Source organism: Watersipora subatra, chromosome 8 (assembly GCF_963576615.1).
Source record: "Watersipora subatra chromosome 8, tzWatSuba1.1, whole genome shotgun sequence".
In the NCBI taxonomy this organism is placed as follows: domain Eukaryota; kingdom Metazoa; phylum Bryozoa; class Gymnolaemata; order Cheilostomatida; family Watersiporidae; genus Watersipora; species Watersipora subatra.
Window position 1 is genome coordinate 30,393,744 of NC_088715.1, and position 16,748 is coordinate 30,410,491.

General features: G+C 33.3%; 1 protein-coding gene across 1 annotated transcript in view; it reads left to right on the top strand.

Annotated features, from left to right (window-relative positions):
• LOC137402442 (transient receptor potential cation channel subfamily M member-like 2) overlaps positions 1-15,310 on the top strand; it is a 33,205-nt gene extending 17,895 nt beyond the window's left edge. Inside the window, exons 11-19 of the mRNA XM_068088941.1 lie at positions 3,089-3,314; positions 4,650-4,901; positions 6,025-6,228; positions 6,825-7,070; positions 8,810-8,984; positions 10,589-10,670; positions 12,612-12,781; positions 14,195-14,307; positions 14,615-15,310. Coding sequence (XP_067945042.1) covers positions 3,089-3,314; positions 4,650-4,901; positions 6,025-6,228; positions 6,825-7,070; positions 8,810-8,984; positions 10,589-10,670; positions 12,612-12,781; positions 14,195-14,307; positions 14,615-14,623 — 1,477 coding nt within the window. The 3' untranslated portion in view covers positions 14,624-15,310. The remainder of the gene's footprint in view (positions 1-3,088; positions 3,315-4,649; positions 4,902-6,024; positions 6,229-6,824; positions 7,071-8,809; positions 8,985-10,588; positions 10,671-12,611; positions 12,782-14,194; positions 14,308-14,614) is intronic.
• Positions 15,311-16,748: the final 1,438 nt, after the last annotated feature.

Below are 16,748 nucleotides of genomic sequence, written 5' to 3' on the forward strand. Positions count from 1 at the left end.
TGATAAATTAAATAATTTTAAAAAGCGCCAAGCTGTTTCAATTTTACACCTAATGTAACGTTATATTATTGCTTTTAAATTTTGGATTACCCAGCAATTAAAAACTGTTTTCATGGTAAAATAATTGGTAGAATTTAGACGACAATAAACGTGCAATCAATTTGTCAATTACCGTTAAGTCTATTTTTAAATGGCGTCGTTATTTGAATACGTTCTCAAATAAAATGCTGCTACAAAAGCAGGGAGAAAATGCAGAACTACACTTAAAGATGTAGTTGCGTCAAATTTAAGTTGATCTTAAAAGAAAGCATTTTTTTTTCTCTATCAGTTGATATGTTGTTTGTTGTGTTACGCGATCGCATTGCCAAGATATTTGAAGATTAAAACCGAAAAAATCTGATCGCCGTAAAAACGCTCAGGCCACCAAAATGTGCCCAGACTTGCCCAAAATGATGTCACGCGTTTGGCAACCTGTCTCTATCTCTCGTATTCACATCGGCTATTTGCGATAAAAGTCTAGTCTTACGCGGCTCTATTGGCATATATCTTATTTTGTATTTCTCATGTTGGCTAGAATAAAATTTTAAATCCTGCTACAGATGCATTATTATGAATGTTTCAAAGGCCTCAAATAACGAAAATTGGAAATTTGTTCTACTCACTTTCTCCAAATGTTGTGTAAACATTTGGGTACCGACTACCAATTCTACCGGTCTACGGTAATTCTGTCAAGTCACTTATGTAGAACGCGGTCTTTGTATCAGCACAGTTCTGCAGCTACCCATACAAACGATATACAGCCTCCCATAAGCCCCGCCCACATTATGTCGCCTATTACCTATTGCCTACGTACTAGTTTCTTACTAGTAGTATTCTTACCGAATACTAAATAAGTGAAATAAGCAAGCCACCTCTTTGAAAAGAATATATACAGTGATAGAGTTTTAAGGATGAGAAGTCTGCTGCAAACTGGATTTTAACTCACATTCTCCAGTTCTGTGGACACCCATATACCATACCCAATTCACTACAATATTCTGCAAATCATGTTTTGCATTATCTTCAACAATATTATTTTATTATATAATTTTTACAAGCAAAAATATTTTCATCTCGGCATAAAGCTTTTATTAAAAATATTCATCAAGTCGTGGCCACTCACATAGTATTAGCTGATACAATAAGACAAATTCATCTACTGCAACAAACTCAAACAAAACATCATGTCGCGCACGCATTCAAGTCTCGGTTTCTCCTTTATGGCAGTTTCCACACTGACAAAGCTTCTTCGGCTGGTGGGACGACATAAACATTCTGTAATCAGTAAAACAAGTAAATGTAAACAAAGTAGATGCAATAAATATGTCATTCATAGATATGTCATTCTAAAGCGTATCTATTGAAAGCTTCCAAATTGGGAGTTAAATAGATTGCGAGTGTAATTTTAAAAACGAATAAACATTTAATAAAGGCACAAGTACGCCAAGCCAACGATTCGAAGCTTTGGTTCTGGAAATTAAAGATTTGCAATGATCAATCGATTTTACCCACTTCCTACGAGTGAAAATAATTTGTAATCATGACTCTAATTTACCAAAGAAAATTCGAAAAAAATATTATAGCTAGGTAAAACGGCAGATAAGCTATGAAATGATGATTGGAGATAGCAAAGAATTATCATTTTATTAATTAGTATATGTATTTATGACTATAAAAAATATTACATTTACTAAAGTATAGAAGACTCTAAGTTAATTTACCTCCATTCTGTCTTCTTCTGCAGCAAAACGCTGCTGACGCCTGTCAGCGTTGGCCATAGGCTATCTACTCTAATCTTTTACTAAAAGTTGCTCAGATAACTCTGAGTAGCGGTCGCTCGAACTTGAAGCCATTTTAAAACTATGTATAACTTAGTAATTGTTGAAACACGTTGAATCAGTAACGAATAATGAGAATGAATTCTCTAATTAGGAGAATCTTCGAGATCACAGACAACGCGTTTTACGAGTGATAACATTTATTATGGCCTATATAAAAATTTCGCACGCATGATTGGCTAACGAATCGACCTCATATTTATTGTTCATGGTTTCGTTTCAGATACCTTGATTGTGACGTCACGAAATAGGCACCCGCTGGAACGTGAGCTTTTTAAAAGAGGGCCTCATTCAAACGCATATATCTCTGGACAGGGTTGGTCTACAAAGACAAACATGGCATCAAATTGTAGCTGATGTTTTAGCCTTTTATGGGTCCTAATTTCATTAAATTGACTCTTTTGACGCAACAACATATTTAATTAATTGTTGCCCTTATTGGATTTTCACTCTGATAATTTTTAATCTTTATGAACCCATAATAAAAAATGATCAGTTGAAAAGTGTCACAAAATAACACTAGTAATGACTATGCTGAAGAAACAATATTTAGTTCTTTGGTGTTTTTCTAGTGGTTGAATTAACTTTAGTGATGGTTTCATTGAGAAAATAAATTGTCGTAATCATCAAAGCTGCTCTCTGGTTTAAAGTCACCGAGGTCAATATCCAGTGTTTTCAGAATCATTCATAATGCAGTTTACTGTTTAGCATGAAAATTATAAAGTGTTTCATGAACGAAGATCAACACCGTTTAACCTAATAGCATTCATTGTCATCTCAAAACTGAATTTCTTTTTTAGTCCCCGAGCACCACAGTTTCGTCTTCAAACTTTTGAAAACAAAATACTTAAAAACTGTTCTGCCTAATGTTCTTTCAGTCAAAATTGTTTCTTGTTAAACTCAGTCTGATACTGTGACGGATATGAAAAACGGCTTAGCAGAAATTATGTGGTTGATAGCATTAATGCCACTTCTCGCAAAGAAGAGAGCAAATTATTGCTAGGATTAGCATCACTTCATCTGTAAAAACAAGGTTAAATGCTTCTTCTCCAAATTATTTTGCGCTGAATGAAAAACACAGCGCCACTCTCTAATCGACCATCAGCTCTAATAAAAGGGATATGGTTAAAAACAGCGGTATATCATTCAAACAGAGACTCAAGGTAACTCTAGATGATATTATGAGTTATGTTCATAATCGTTCATTGTAGAGAATTGGAGAATCTCGCCATAAACATTCTGAGTTCTTGCTGGTCTAAAGATGAGCAGTACACATCGGATATGTTGGTAAGAGAAGCACCAAACTGGGGTCACACCACTGTTTTGTCTATGGCATACCATGGTGGATTGCTTGACTTCATGGGACAGCCTGCATGCCACAACAAACTCAAAGATATCTGGAGAGGAGACATCGCTATGAAAATTCATGCTGTTTGGGTTGGTAGAAATTTACTATGTTGTAATCTTCCATTTTGATGCGTAACACAACTTGTTCTTGCAAAGATTTAAACTAGGGTATTGATGATAGCATGGTTTTTGTTTACATAATTTACAGTATTAGCCTGACATTAATACATGCCCACATAAATTCTGGTCACAACAAATTCCGTTTTCCTTATAACAAGAACTCAGTCTATAGTTCTCTAACTATTTTCAAGATTCAGCAAAAGAACTTTTTTCATAAAAAAATATCACAAAAATTAAAAAATATGCAAAGGTATCGTACTTTTCCTGAAAGGCAGAGCATGAAGCATACCATTGCAAATTGCACTTGAAATATAACCTATTACTCTGTCAATAATTTTTATCAACATAATCATTACTTCGATAATTTATTTAGCTTTTTATGTTCCCAAAATAGCCGGCTATTTTGAGCCCTTCAACTATTTAAAAATGTAAATATTCTGACATCAGAAGTGAAAAGCATGAAATGGTAAAATCTAATCAGTTGGTTGTTGCCTATAGCTAACATTTTTACATTTATTTTGCTAAAAGCATTTTTCACCAATTTTAAGGGCTTGTTGGTTTGTTTTTAGTTTTCAATCAATGAAATGCCTGAAAATAACACCGATAATTTTCCCTTTTGAGGTTTTATCAAAACCATAGAATAATATAGTTTAAAAACCATTCAATATTTGTACTAAACCCATATATCACCAGTTGTGTGTTTATGTCACTTCACCAGTGCCACAAGCTATAAATTTACAAAACTTTATGCCTGAATATTTTATAACCTGTCCTTAATAATAGGTGCTATACCATTTTGGTATTATTCTTTAATATCAAGTGTTACTACTAAAATTATGTTTAAGCTGCAATAATGTTAATGTAATTATATTAATATAATTATGTCAATATTGTTATGTTAATATAATTATGTTGAAATAATAATGTTAATATAATTATGTTACTATAATGATGTTAATATAATTGTGTTAATATATTTATTTTAATTACGGTAATATAATTATATGAATACAGTTATTTATATATATATATATTAATACAATTATGCTATTATAATTGTGTTAATATATTTATGTTAATATAATTATGTTAATATAATAATGTTGATATAATTAGGTTAATATAATTATGTTAATATAACTTTTTTAATATAATTAGTTTAATATAATGAAGTTAATATAACTATGTTAATATAATCAGGTTAATATAATTAGATTAATATAATTATTTTTAAACTTTTTTATACTTGTAAATTTGAAACTTTGAAAAATAAAACATTTATAAAAACCTGAAATGTTGCTGCAGATACTGCTGGTGGCCTTTATTCCTTTGTTGGTGCCAATTCTCGCATTTGAAAAGAAGAAAGATATGGAAGAACTGGTAATGGATAAAAGGCAGAGCATCTACCCAACAAACGCTGCCATGGCAAAGCAGCTCAACCAAGGCGACTCTCTTTTAAAGGTCACGCTGTGCGGATTCGGCAAGGGCAAAATCTCATACCCAAAAGCAATCTACAAAACCCTTTGTGCGCCAATCGTGAAGTGTGTTCACTATGCTGTGAGTAACCATCACATTCTCTGCAATAGCTGATATTTGTAGCAGGGTGCAAGTAGGTGCTTAGGCTTCAATAACCAGGTTGAAAGATAAACTTGAAAAAGTTTTGATAGGTTTTATTAGGAATTATCCCTATTTTTCTATAATTTGTGATTGTTTTTGGTGTCTGAAGTGATCTGACTGCTGTGATGTATCAAGGTTAAAATTGAAAAGAAAATTGATCAGTGGTTAAGTCGCTCAAAAAGAAAATATGTTTGGAATTGACATCACTAGCTGCCATCATTTTTATAGCCAATATTGGCTTTTGTGTTCAAGTGGCATATTTTTGTGTTTCTCCTCTTTCAATCTATTTGCAACTATAAACAACATAAATGCGCATGTCCTTGATCTGAGCGTTTTGAATGTCATCATATTTTTTAGGATTTCAATCTTTAATTATTCTGGCAATCAGATAACCTCAAACATCAAAATCAGTTGTAATATGATAGAAAAATAACGATACTCTCTGAGAGCATCTCTTACAACTTTCTTCAAGTTAATCTTTATGAAATGTTTCATCTATGTCACTTGTTAATTGCTATATAGCACCTTTATTTAACAAATGAAACTAATAAAATTAAGTTATTTGAACGGTTTACTAAAACATCTATCCTAAACTTAAAATAAATAAAATTTTATTTGCAGCTTGGAACGCAGAGAAAAACAGTTTTTGTTTGCACTGGTAAATGTTTTATATCGTTTTTGCTTTAGACTATGCAGTATTATAATCACATAACATGGATAACATCAATGTAACAACAAAAGATTAATAGAAAGATTAAAAATTAATTAGATTAAAAAGCTAATGAAAAATGTTGTGTATAGTCCTCACCAAGAATTTAATCTGATGAGGGTTACACACCTTTTGTGTAATATGAAACTTTTAGTAATTTTCATGCTTAGTCAAATTTTAATAACTTACTTAACAAATTTATACATGTAGTTATTAAATTTGAAGCAATGTATTGTTGTAAATTAGTAAATTTGGTAGTTAGTAAAGCATGAATGCAAACATTTGCCAAGAGCAAAGATTAAATGGCTTCATTAACAATGACCCTTTAAAATATCTGAAATATGCATGTTTTAGATTGCTTTGCTGGCATTTTTGACGGTATTCGCTTTCTTTATTATGACCGAACTCCGACCAATTGATTCCTTGGGCTTCAATTCAACCAACAACGAAAGCATGTGCTCAGATTATCGTCCATGTTGCATCGCTGGGAATCTAAGCTGTTTGGAGATAATAACCTACGGTTATGCTCTTCACAGCCTGATTGACAAGCTAAGACAGGTACTTTATGAGGAAGGTGGTATTAGTGCTAATGACAGTATTTCTTGAAAAGACTACCTTACTACATTGCAAATAATTTATATTATATAACAATAAAATGTTAAGTAAAGTACAGTATAAATAAAGTTTAAACAGTTAGTAAAGTAAAAATATTTAATAGGGACTACTTTTGGATTAATCTGTGTACTAATAGTAGAATTACCTGGCTAATTGATATATTAACTGTGACAAACAAAAAGTGCTACTAGTAGCAACATCAGTGACAGTATTAGCTGGAAAACAAGAAATCACTAGTAATGTTTTAATAAATGAGTATCTAATACAAGAAAAGTGTTATATGTGTGCCGCCGTTGGCTGGAAGCATTCGAAAAGAAAAGAATTGTGAGATGATAAGATGTATCCACAATAATACAACGGTGATGGCTGCTGGAAAAGGCAACCAAAGCAATAATACTATTTAAACATTGAGTTGAAAAAGATTTCCCTATAAAATGGCTGCACACATTTCTAAACACTTTGAAGTATTATTGTTACAACGATGTTGATGTGTGTTGTAAATTTTAAGCAGTTGAGTTAAATATTTATTTAAATTTTAGATAGTGAGGAAGAACAAAATTAGTCGGGTCACAGATTGGTCAAGAGAGATCGCGATGATTCGGGACATGTCAGCATTTGCCATTCTCATTGTCAGCATTACTATGAGATTTACTGTCAATGGGCAATACTTTAGCTGGGCTCGCTGGTTTTACTCCTTCTCATTTGTTCTATTCTTCGTACGGTTCACCGAAGTTTTCTATGTTGTTGATTCGCTCGGTCCAAACTTCACAATCATGATGAAAATGGTGAGTACACAACTTAAGGACAAGAATTAAAAGTGTTAAAGCTTCAGTTTTTCAAGTTATACATTAACTCAAGCTGCACAAGGAGCTACAAAATTATTTTATAACTTTTCATCAAAAAACATATTATTCATCTACACGCTACATACTTATACAACCCGCTTCGTTTTGCCAACTGTGCTTGAAACCATCGCGGGGAAGAAATTAAAGCATTTCATAAAATATTGGTGTTTGTGGCTCAAAACCCGGACACTCAACCAACTGTGTTACATTGATGGGCTTGATGGGCTGGCAAAATTGTGGAGTAATATTTACTGCAATAACATGTTGTTCTGCTAAGTTAAAAACTCACCAAAGAAGAAAGAGTAATAAGAGCCCCACACATATCTCTTGCTTCTTTATTTAATATGTTTCCATGACAGGCATGATGCAAAAAATAGCCAATCCACAAGTTAGCTGCATCATGGAAATGGCATAAATTTACAACCTAAGCAATATTTTCAGTTCACAAGTGCCAAAACAATTTACCGAATCTATCTTGCTTGCGAATGATGGAAAAGGCAGGTGCAAATGATTTGCATTAAAATATCCGCAGACTACTCCATTCTAAACATTGTCACACTTGAGTGATTGTTATTTTAATGTGAGTAGCTCACATGTCAATGCTCCAAATAAATGCTGCTCAGCCAAGCAATGACAAGACTGCGTGGCTATTTATGGGGTCATTATTTAGGTTAATACTTGATCTATGGGGTCAAGTGCTGGCATTAGATGCTCCATGGTGCGGGCTTTCATTGAAAAACTCGATTGCAAAGTAGTTCAACTTGTGCCAAACTCCAAATGAGCATCATGTGTGTCATGGAAAGATAGTGAATGCGCTAAACCAGGCCAACTCCAACCTTGTCATTTCCGTTCTTCTTATAGATATGCCAGGATTTAGCTAATAAGATGTGCAAAAATGGACCTTCGCTAGTAATTTTCCTATGATTAAGGAAACTTGCCCAGAATGAATGTCTTCATAGATTGTTGTTGGATAATCGTTGTAGCAATTTGTGTTGAGAATGAGAGCAATCCTGAACTCTTATCAAACTCTGACCAATCTAAAATCTTGCTCGTTATTCTCACCATCCAAAAACTACATAATTATGCAGTGGTAGAAGTATATTTTAAGATAGTGATTTGTGTCTGAACTGAACATATAATATTTAGTTTCGGACACTAACACTCTGCCAACTGCATCGAGCCAATCACGATTTGAATTAATCAAATAGACTTTACCATATTAAGGGCAGTGGTATGTGATGCTATACACTCTCACAGGCGGGGAGAATTATTAAAACATACTGCCGGAGCTTAGTTCTTTCTCTACAGCGCGTGTAATATAAAAAATTAGGCTCACTGAAAGCAATGTTGTGCTTAATTGGCAATTTTATGAGTTTCATGTTCCAACCAAATGCACCATGGTCTATATACATGTAAAAATAAACCCAAAAACATATTTTTAGTTCATTAATGATAATTGCCATCATTCAACGCATTAATGGATTGCAGTCGTGAGACCAGTTTGGCAAGTCGCATTGAAAAACAAGATTTTTGCCACTTTTAATTCCTCGTGCTGCTGGTATGCTCTGAGTGTGAATTTTATTTTGTCGCTGCGCAATAAAAGTTGCTCAGGACTTTTTAATATTTGTAGGCTCAAGAGGAAACAGATAAAATGGTAGAAGTGATTATTTTTATTGCAGATGAGTGAGCTCGGATTTCTAATAGTTGTTCTTGTGACGATCATTCTTGTCTTTGGAGTCGTCACTCAGGCAATCATATTTCCTGAGTCAGTTCTCAATGATGTTCTGATACGAAATATTATCTACAAACCATATTATCAGATGTATGGAGAGCTTTTCCTTGAAGATTATCAAAGTAATTTCATTTTAAACTACATTATTATTAACCAATATTGATACTTACCTAAATATGTTTATAAAATTAGAAATGGAACAGAGTTTTTAAACTAAAACGCGTGTACTTGTGGCAACGACAAAAAAACCCTTTTGTAATCAAATGATCTCTTGACAAACAAAGCTAGATTACGTTCTGTGTGCATCAAGCTGTACTCAAAGTTGTGTGTACACTAGCTAAAAGCCATGCAAAATTTTCCAACACATTGATTGCACCACGAAAATTCATTATTTTGTTATGCTATGTTGTGTTTACGTTTGTCATGCCTTGTCAAGGCAGGTTCACACTATATCGCCACCTGTATTGATACTACAATACTTTGATGATACAGGATGATGACGATCGATATTATGATATGAAATGATGACGATGTTCACACTATCACAAACCAATCAGCGTTTGCATCAGGAAACACTCTGTGACGTAATATTCTCATGTTCATTTGAATTTTTGCAAGAAAATCGTTTCGTTTTTGCGTGATGGAATTAATTGCAAGTCCCACAGCGACTTTCATAAATGGAAAGAAACAACCTGCGCTATCCACAACCGTGCATTACCTTTGCCAAAATGGTTCACATTTGAAAGGTTGTTGTCAATGAGTGGCGAAATATTGGGAAAGTTTGACAGCTGCAAGCTTTCTCGACAAGTCTGTATTGCTTTGTCGATGTCATTGGTTTAGGGTTCACATAATCGGCAATAAATGCCAAAAGAAAAATGCTGCCACACGGCGATATAGCTTCAGCTAGCGTTTAGGCATTTTATATCTGCCATATTGCATGCTTGCTCTACAAATTGGTCATCATGAAATTTGGCCAAAAAACACTACTCTGCCATTGCTAGTTATCTATGGTTTAGTATGGCCATAGATTTGCTAAAATATCTACTTGAATAAAGGCAGGGCCAGCCGACTTGCTGACAAGCGTGTTGGATATAATCAACCATATTGGTAGTCAACTCCTGATACTGACAACTAAAGTTTGACATTGTCGTTGCTTCTCAGTCTACAGCCATGTGCAGAAGTATGGAACCGCCTTTAAAATATTTACATTTCCAAACTTCAATGTGTAGTTATGCAGCTTAGAATGTAGCTACAGATAAAATATTATTATGATTTTAATGATGTGAGTGTTCTCTATCTGACTATTTTAATTATTAACCTGCTAATTTAAAGTTAAACAATAGACTGCTCTCTATTGTTTGTTGGATGCATTTATGCAATTTGCTAAACAATTGTTAATCGAAAACAACTCTTTGAACAAGTTGGTGGCCCTGGTAAGGGCCATAGGTTGTATGAATACTCTCCATAAGAGATTCGTGGTGATCACTAAAGCCTTGTAGTTTCAGTACTTAATTGGCCATTTTTTGTCCTCTACGAGAAGATGACAGCGGTTGGGCATTGATGCAACCAAATTTTCCAGTTCCTTCAGCTCAATTATTCTGTGCCAAGCTCTCACAAGGTCCTCCATCAGTTCTTTCCTAGTCTTGAGCTTAGTCTTGTTTAGTATAGCTGCCATACGCTGCCACAGATTTTCAATAGGATTCAAATCTTTGTAATATTTTAACAGCGGGATTCACATCATATCTCCTTGGTTTCTACTTGATCCTGACAAACATTCTTCTTCTTAACCTGCTGATTGCAATGTTCAGGTTAGTTTTTTATTTCCTTTATTGTTGTGAAAGAGAAATGTGCCTGGTGTATTTAGTTTGTTAAGCGTTATTCATTGAGCAATCATGAACCCATGAAAAGTGTAGTTGTGACGTCAGTAGGTCTCAAGCTCTATGTTCGTCCAAAGTTGAGCTACACTGAAACAGGCAAAAATCTTTAAAATGCAATAAATGTCAGCTATTACCAACAAATAAAAATTGGAAGCTACCGCCAACTAATAATTTGTGTCTCTCACTATCTAAAAATATAACAAGGGTGTCATCAGTAAGCAGAAATTAGTAAATTGTTTATTTAGATAATGGTGCCTGTATGGCATTTGTTTAAACTATTCCCAATCTGTTGAATCTCGTTTTTATTTATGTTTTTACTTCAACAGCACAACAATCCTTTTGTTGAGTATTAATTTCCTTAAAGTTTTTAGTATTTCAATCTGGGATCAACTGTCTCATCGGGTGCCAAATCATGATTACTAAATATTAAGGCTTTGATGAGTCAAGGTTGCTGACTCCACAGCCTCATAACTAAAATTTGACTGAATTCAGAGCTAACCAGAAGCTGGGTTGTAGCCACATATTTTGACTTGAGAAAGGTTAAACTCTTTATACAAATACTTTGCCTTATATATACTATGTAAGATAGCATGAATCTTTTTAGCACCAGTTAAAACCAATCAATAGTGATCAATTTTTAGAAATTTTTAACGTTAGTAACAATTTTCTCAATTTCAACTTTTGTGTTTCCAAGGACAACTGTAATACATTTGGGTGGTTGTTTTATCAACCAATCATTTATCTGATTCATTAGCTTTGCTTTGGTTTGAGTGACTGAATAATGGATCAGCGCTCTGCTATTGAGGCATTTATCAATTGAAGTCAACCAAAGTCTGCTTTTTGAAATAACTACATGTAATTTTGCTTTTTCACAATAAGGTGTAACATTATTGGCTGGCGTGAAGCAAATTTTTTAATGAAAGTCAGTATCAAGCCGCAATAAAGCTGAAGATGGCTATATTTTGCATGTTTTCACATTTTAATACTGCTTGTTATGACAGTAAGTTTGAAGTGATATGACATTTTACTTAAAACCAAGATAGAGAGGAAGCGATTAGGTATATAAAGCAGCTGATTTTACTAGCCACCTAAAATAATAAAATAGCTAAGTTAATAACAACTATTCTAATGTATTTTAGCTTTTAAGTATTAGTCAAACTTGTCTGAAGGTGAACAACCTTTAAAAAACTTACTGAAAGTTGATGAGATGTATCAACTACACTTTTCTTTAAAAACGTGATCTGTTTAGGATAATTGTTTGAGCAGAGGTTAGCTACGCTGAGACCACGCTTCTACATTTTAAAAAATTGAATCTGACATCATAACTTATTTATCAATGAAAAAAGGCAAAATTTTGCGATGGTTTGCCAAGTATTTGCAATAAAATCTTGATAATTTCACTCGGAAACAAAAAAACTACTCAAAATAAGAAAATGGAACAAATTTACATGTATATCGGTAAACTAATTTATTTTGAAAAAAATCCATCAACAGTGATGGAGCTTTTAAGAATCAAGCTAATACAAAAATGCTTCACCATTTGTTACTTCATTAACAGTTTTAGCTTTAAAGTTTAATAAGTTAACCTGATGCTAAAGCTTGGCTGATCTTTATTTACATCAATCTATAATTTAGGTCAGTCTATTTAGGTCAGTATATTTAGGTCAGTCTATTTAGGTCAGTCCATTAAGGTCAGTCTATTTAGGTCAGTTTATCCAGGTCTGTCTATTCAGGTCAGTCTATTTAGGCCAGTCTTTTTAGGTCAGTCTATTTATGTCAGTATAATTAGGTCAGTCTATTTAGGTCAGTTATCTTTCAAACTGCTTCATCATTTTATGCCGCAGCTAGTAACTTGTTCACTATGATTGACAGCCACAAATTTGCCAAAGTTCAAGAAAAGGCTGAACTTCTGTGGAAGTACAATTTCTTTGAGGCTTTGCATGAGCACCTTGACCGTCCATACATCCCTATTCTTGGTTCACTTCTGCAACCATGTTTGAACTTGGACTGCAAACCTTCTTCTCGTCAAACATCAGAATTCAGTGAGTAACCACACACCCTCATTAATGTTTTATTTTAATACCTTGTTGACTACTTCCAAACTGAAACGATCATACTAAAACGATTTAAGAGCGTCAAAATAGATTTGCTTTACGTCGAGCTATGCGATTTTTGTGTCTCTGAATGTTAGAATACATTTTTATTGTATTGAGTTTAGTTGGGTCTACACATATTCATTCGCAAAAAAAACAGTCTTATGTAACGTAATTCAACATTAATGTTCTTGGAATTGGTTTGCTGAAAAAACCCTAAATATCAGTTGGTCTTGAACCGAATTGAAAGGGAAGTGAGTTTATTTTATTTTTTGGTAATAAAGAAGGGTGGGATCTTAAACAAATAGGGTTGTGATGCAAATGAGAGATGATAATGAGATCGAGAAAAAAAGGATCAACAATAATAATGGCTTGTTGTAAAAGGTTGCAAAAAAGAAAACTAAACTGGCGGGACTTTTCTTCTGCCTGTGACGTTGGAACAGATAGAAAAAAACACTAAACAGTCTTGTTTTGCAAGTACAAGGTGGGGTACAGAGGTGGGCCTTTTCTTTTGCACATGATTGTACTGATTAACTGCTTGCTGAGAGTACATCAAGGGGTGCTGACAAAAAGCATTCCAGTTTGTAGGCGTTTTATTGCAACATCAAGAACAGCCGCTGGTGAAGCTAAAAAGCTCTTTAAGCAAGAGTGAACAAAGTTCCACGCAGAAAGATATTGGTCCATTCCGGCAGAATAAAGCAAAGACAAAAGATTTGCAATATATTTAAATAGAATTGAAGTTAACTCTTTGGCAAAAAATTACATGAAAATATTTGAGAAGTTATACAGTGTCTAAAACAAAGCAGCAGAATGAATGGACCAATGAGAACAACAGAGTATAGTGTCATCAACTAATTACCAAAAATAATAGGCATGAACATATAAAAAAAGCTAAAAGATACATTTCCAAAATGATGAAAATGTTGTAAATCTTGATTAACATGTGAAAGGTATTGTAAAAATCATGTTAATGTTGCTTAATAGTTAGTATAGTAAAATTTATCATTTGCACCACATTCATCTATGCCCTACCAACAAATGAATCGTGTCAACTTTTTTGTCATATCGTTCCAATAAGATTTGTTATTATAACGAAGGAAATGAATAAGGATACTTGAAAGCCGTTAAATATGCAAGGAAAATTTTTCATCTGATGCCCTGAACAGGAATTATAATAAATGGTTTGCGCTGTTACTTGAAAACAACATTTGTAAACAGAGCCATATTAGTCCCGGTATTTTGGCCGCTAGAGTTTCTGACACAACCTATGAAATGCCGGAATAACAGCCGTTGAGGTTAAAATGGTTTTAAGTTTTATCTATTAGTCAAACTTAACCTTTTAACAGCTTCTTTCTTTTTTAGTGATTCATTTGGACAGTGAGCACAACTCTAAAATATCAAAGTTTGTGAAGGTTTGTACGGAGAAATACATGGCAGAAGAGAAAAAAGGCAATGGTGATGAGATTGAGCACAAGGTGAGGACAACCATATAGCCATAAAGAATATCCCACTTATTGCAAAGGTCAACAATTTTAATATCTGCTTGATATTTTTATTTTGCGAGTAAAAAAGCGCTGTGAAGTAACTGCATTTGGTAAAATTAGACTTTGTTGACTAAATTGAAACTAGAGTTACCTTGTAACATTGACTTTTGTTAAAGATAAAAGTAAATTTGCTTTGAATTTTTTTCAAGTTTTGATGTCAGCTCATCAAACAAATATTAAAATCTATGTTCACCCATTACACTTCAAATTACTTCAAATCTCTTACTCCCATTTTTAGAGCCATTGAAGGGCAGCCTGAGAAAGCTAAAGACATGTAATTTCCACAAAGATAGAAGCTTACAAAGACTACCAAGAGAATCCTTGTGATTTAGGAATGTCCTTTAAACATCACTGCTGTCTTAGCCAAGATTAACTGCTAAAATATAATCATTTGCATAAGAGAAATAGAGTCTGAAATTTTCAAGCAGTCACAATGATTGTTGTACATTGACTAGAAACAGTTTTCTGCATGGCTGATGCGTGGCTGCATTGTAAACTTTCATTCGAGCATACATTTCAAATTATTCTTACAAAAGTTTAATCCAACATAATCACACCCAACTGTTTTTATTTTATTTTTGACGCTCTGCACTTTTGCAGAATAACTTAACTACATGTAGTTTCAGAATCCCTCCAGGCTTAATATTTTTGAAAGGAATTATTTTTGATAATTTTCTTGTGTTTAGACAAATAATCGACGCTAATAAAGAATAATCAATATTATCCTATCAGTTTGCCTTTTCAAGTGTTATACCTTTTTATTACTTATCATGAGACAAACCAGTTTGCATTCATTGTGATATTAACTATTAACTATTGTCATTGCTTAGCATTATATTATATTATATAGCATTATATTATATAGAGAAATTTTGAAGAATACTCACATTTTAAACAAATGTACTAAATGAATTTCTTTGTTTTTTTACTTTTTTTCTCATTTTGCTGTGATGCTGATATTTTAAATATACAAAACTTGGTAAAAACAAGACCTTTTGAGGTTTCCTTTACAACATACTAACTTTAGCTTGCCATTGAGACTTGACTAAGATAAAAGTGCTAAATATTTTCTCTTTACTTGTAATATTTAAAAAGACATAAGGTTTCACACCGGATGCTACTATCGGAGTTGTCTGCACATAAGCTTAAGCTTTGTTTACTTATCTACAGACAATCCCTTTTTAAGTTTCTCCCCTATGCTTCTCATGAAATTGTTAATCCTGCTATTGACTAATATAGCTCAAAAGACTGTCATACTCAAAATGTGATATTCAATTTGGTTCCAGTCTTACTGTAGCTCTCAATATTAAAGGAAAACACACCTACATGTATTTGTGTTATACTTGATTTTTGGTAATACAGTTTATTAGTTCTATTGCCACAGGGCAGCATAAGGATGAATTCAATCAGCAACAAACTCGCAAAAACAATGAATAAATAAAAACCTGCTAACTTCAAATTGATTTGTTGCGATCTTTACTAAGTTTTAACGTCTACCTAGAAGTTGTAATATTTGTATGTAAACAACATAATATTATGCACATTATGCTAAATTTTGATAAACCATGCAAATTTATACCAGTACACGTCGACAGTTGTGACCAATTAATCAATTTTGGTCTGCTCTGTTTCGAGTTTTGCTGACACCTTACATAAAAAGTGCAGTCAGATGTGTGCAACAAACTTCTCTAAACTTTGAGTTTTTCTATCATTTAGTGCTTACAGCTATAGGTGAATGAAACAACATGTATTTTATCAAAAACCAAATGCGTTTGCTTTATTTTAGTATACATGAAACATATATGTTGTAAAACCAGGGTTTGGTTGTCATAATCTATAAATGTTAGGCTTTTATTAAGGTCACATTCTAAAGTTTTTTTATAAGGTATGCAAGCGCTCACCCATTGCTAAAAAACTTTCACTGGCAAGGTTTTAGAGTAGCATCATGTACCTCAGTTATAACAACCTACTGCAATTCTTTTACAATGGCACGGATTTCATGATTAAATTTACAAAGATCACAGGTTAGAATTTTAAGGACTCATCAATATAAACAAGATTATCTGCTGCTCAAAATATATTATTAATTAAACGAATTAGTCATATTAAAATTTTGGCAGTTCAGGGAGCTATATGAGATAGTTTAGAGTAACAATCAAACATAGATAATAGCTAGTTGATGTAGATGTTGGAGTGCTAGTCTACCAATCTTTATATAATGAGTTCGAGCCACGAAAGGAATCTTTTGTCCTAACCTCTAACGGCAGTATAGTGTGCCACGGAAGCCTGTCAGGTGTAATGATTCACTGCACAATTGTTACAAAATGCAGCTGAGAGGTGAAATGAGGCGAGTGGTAGAGTGTCGGCCTCTG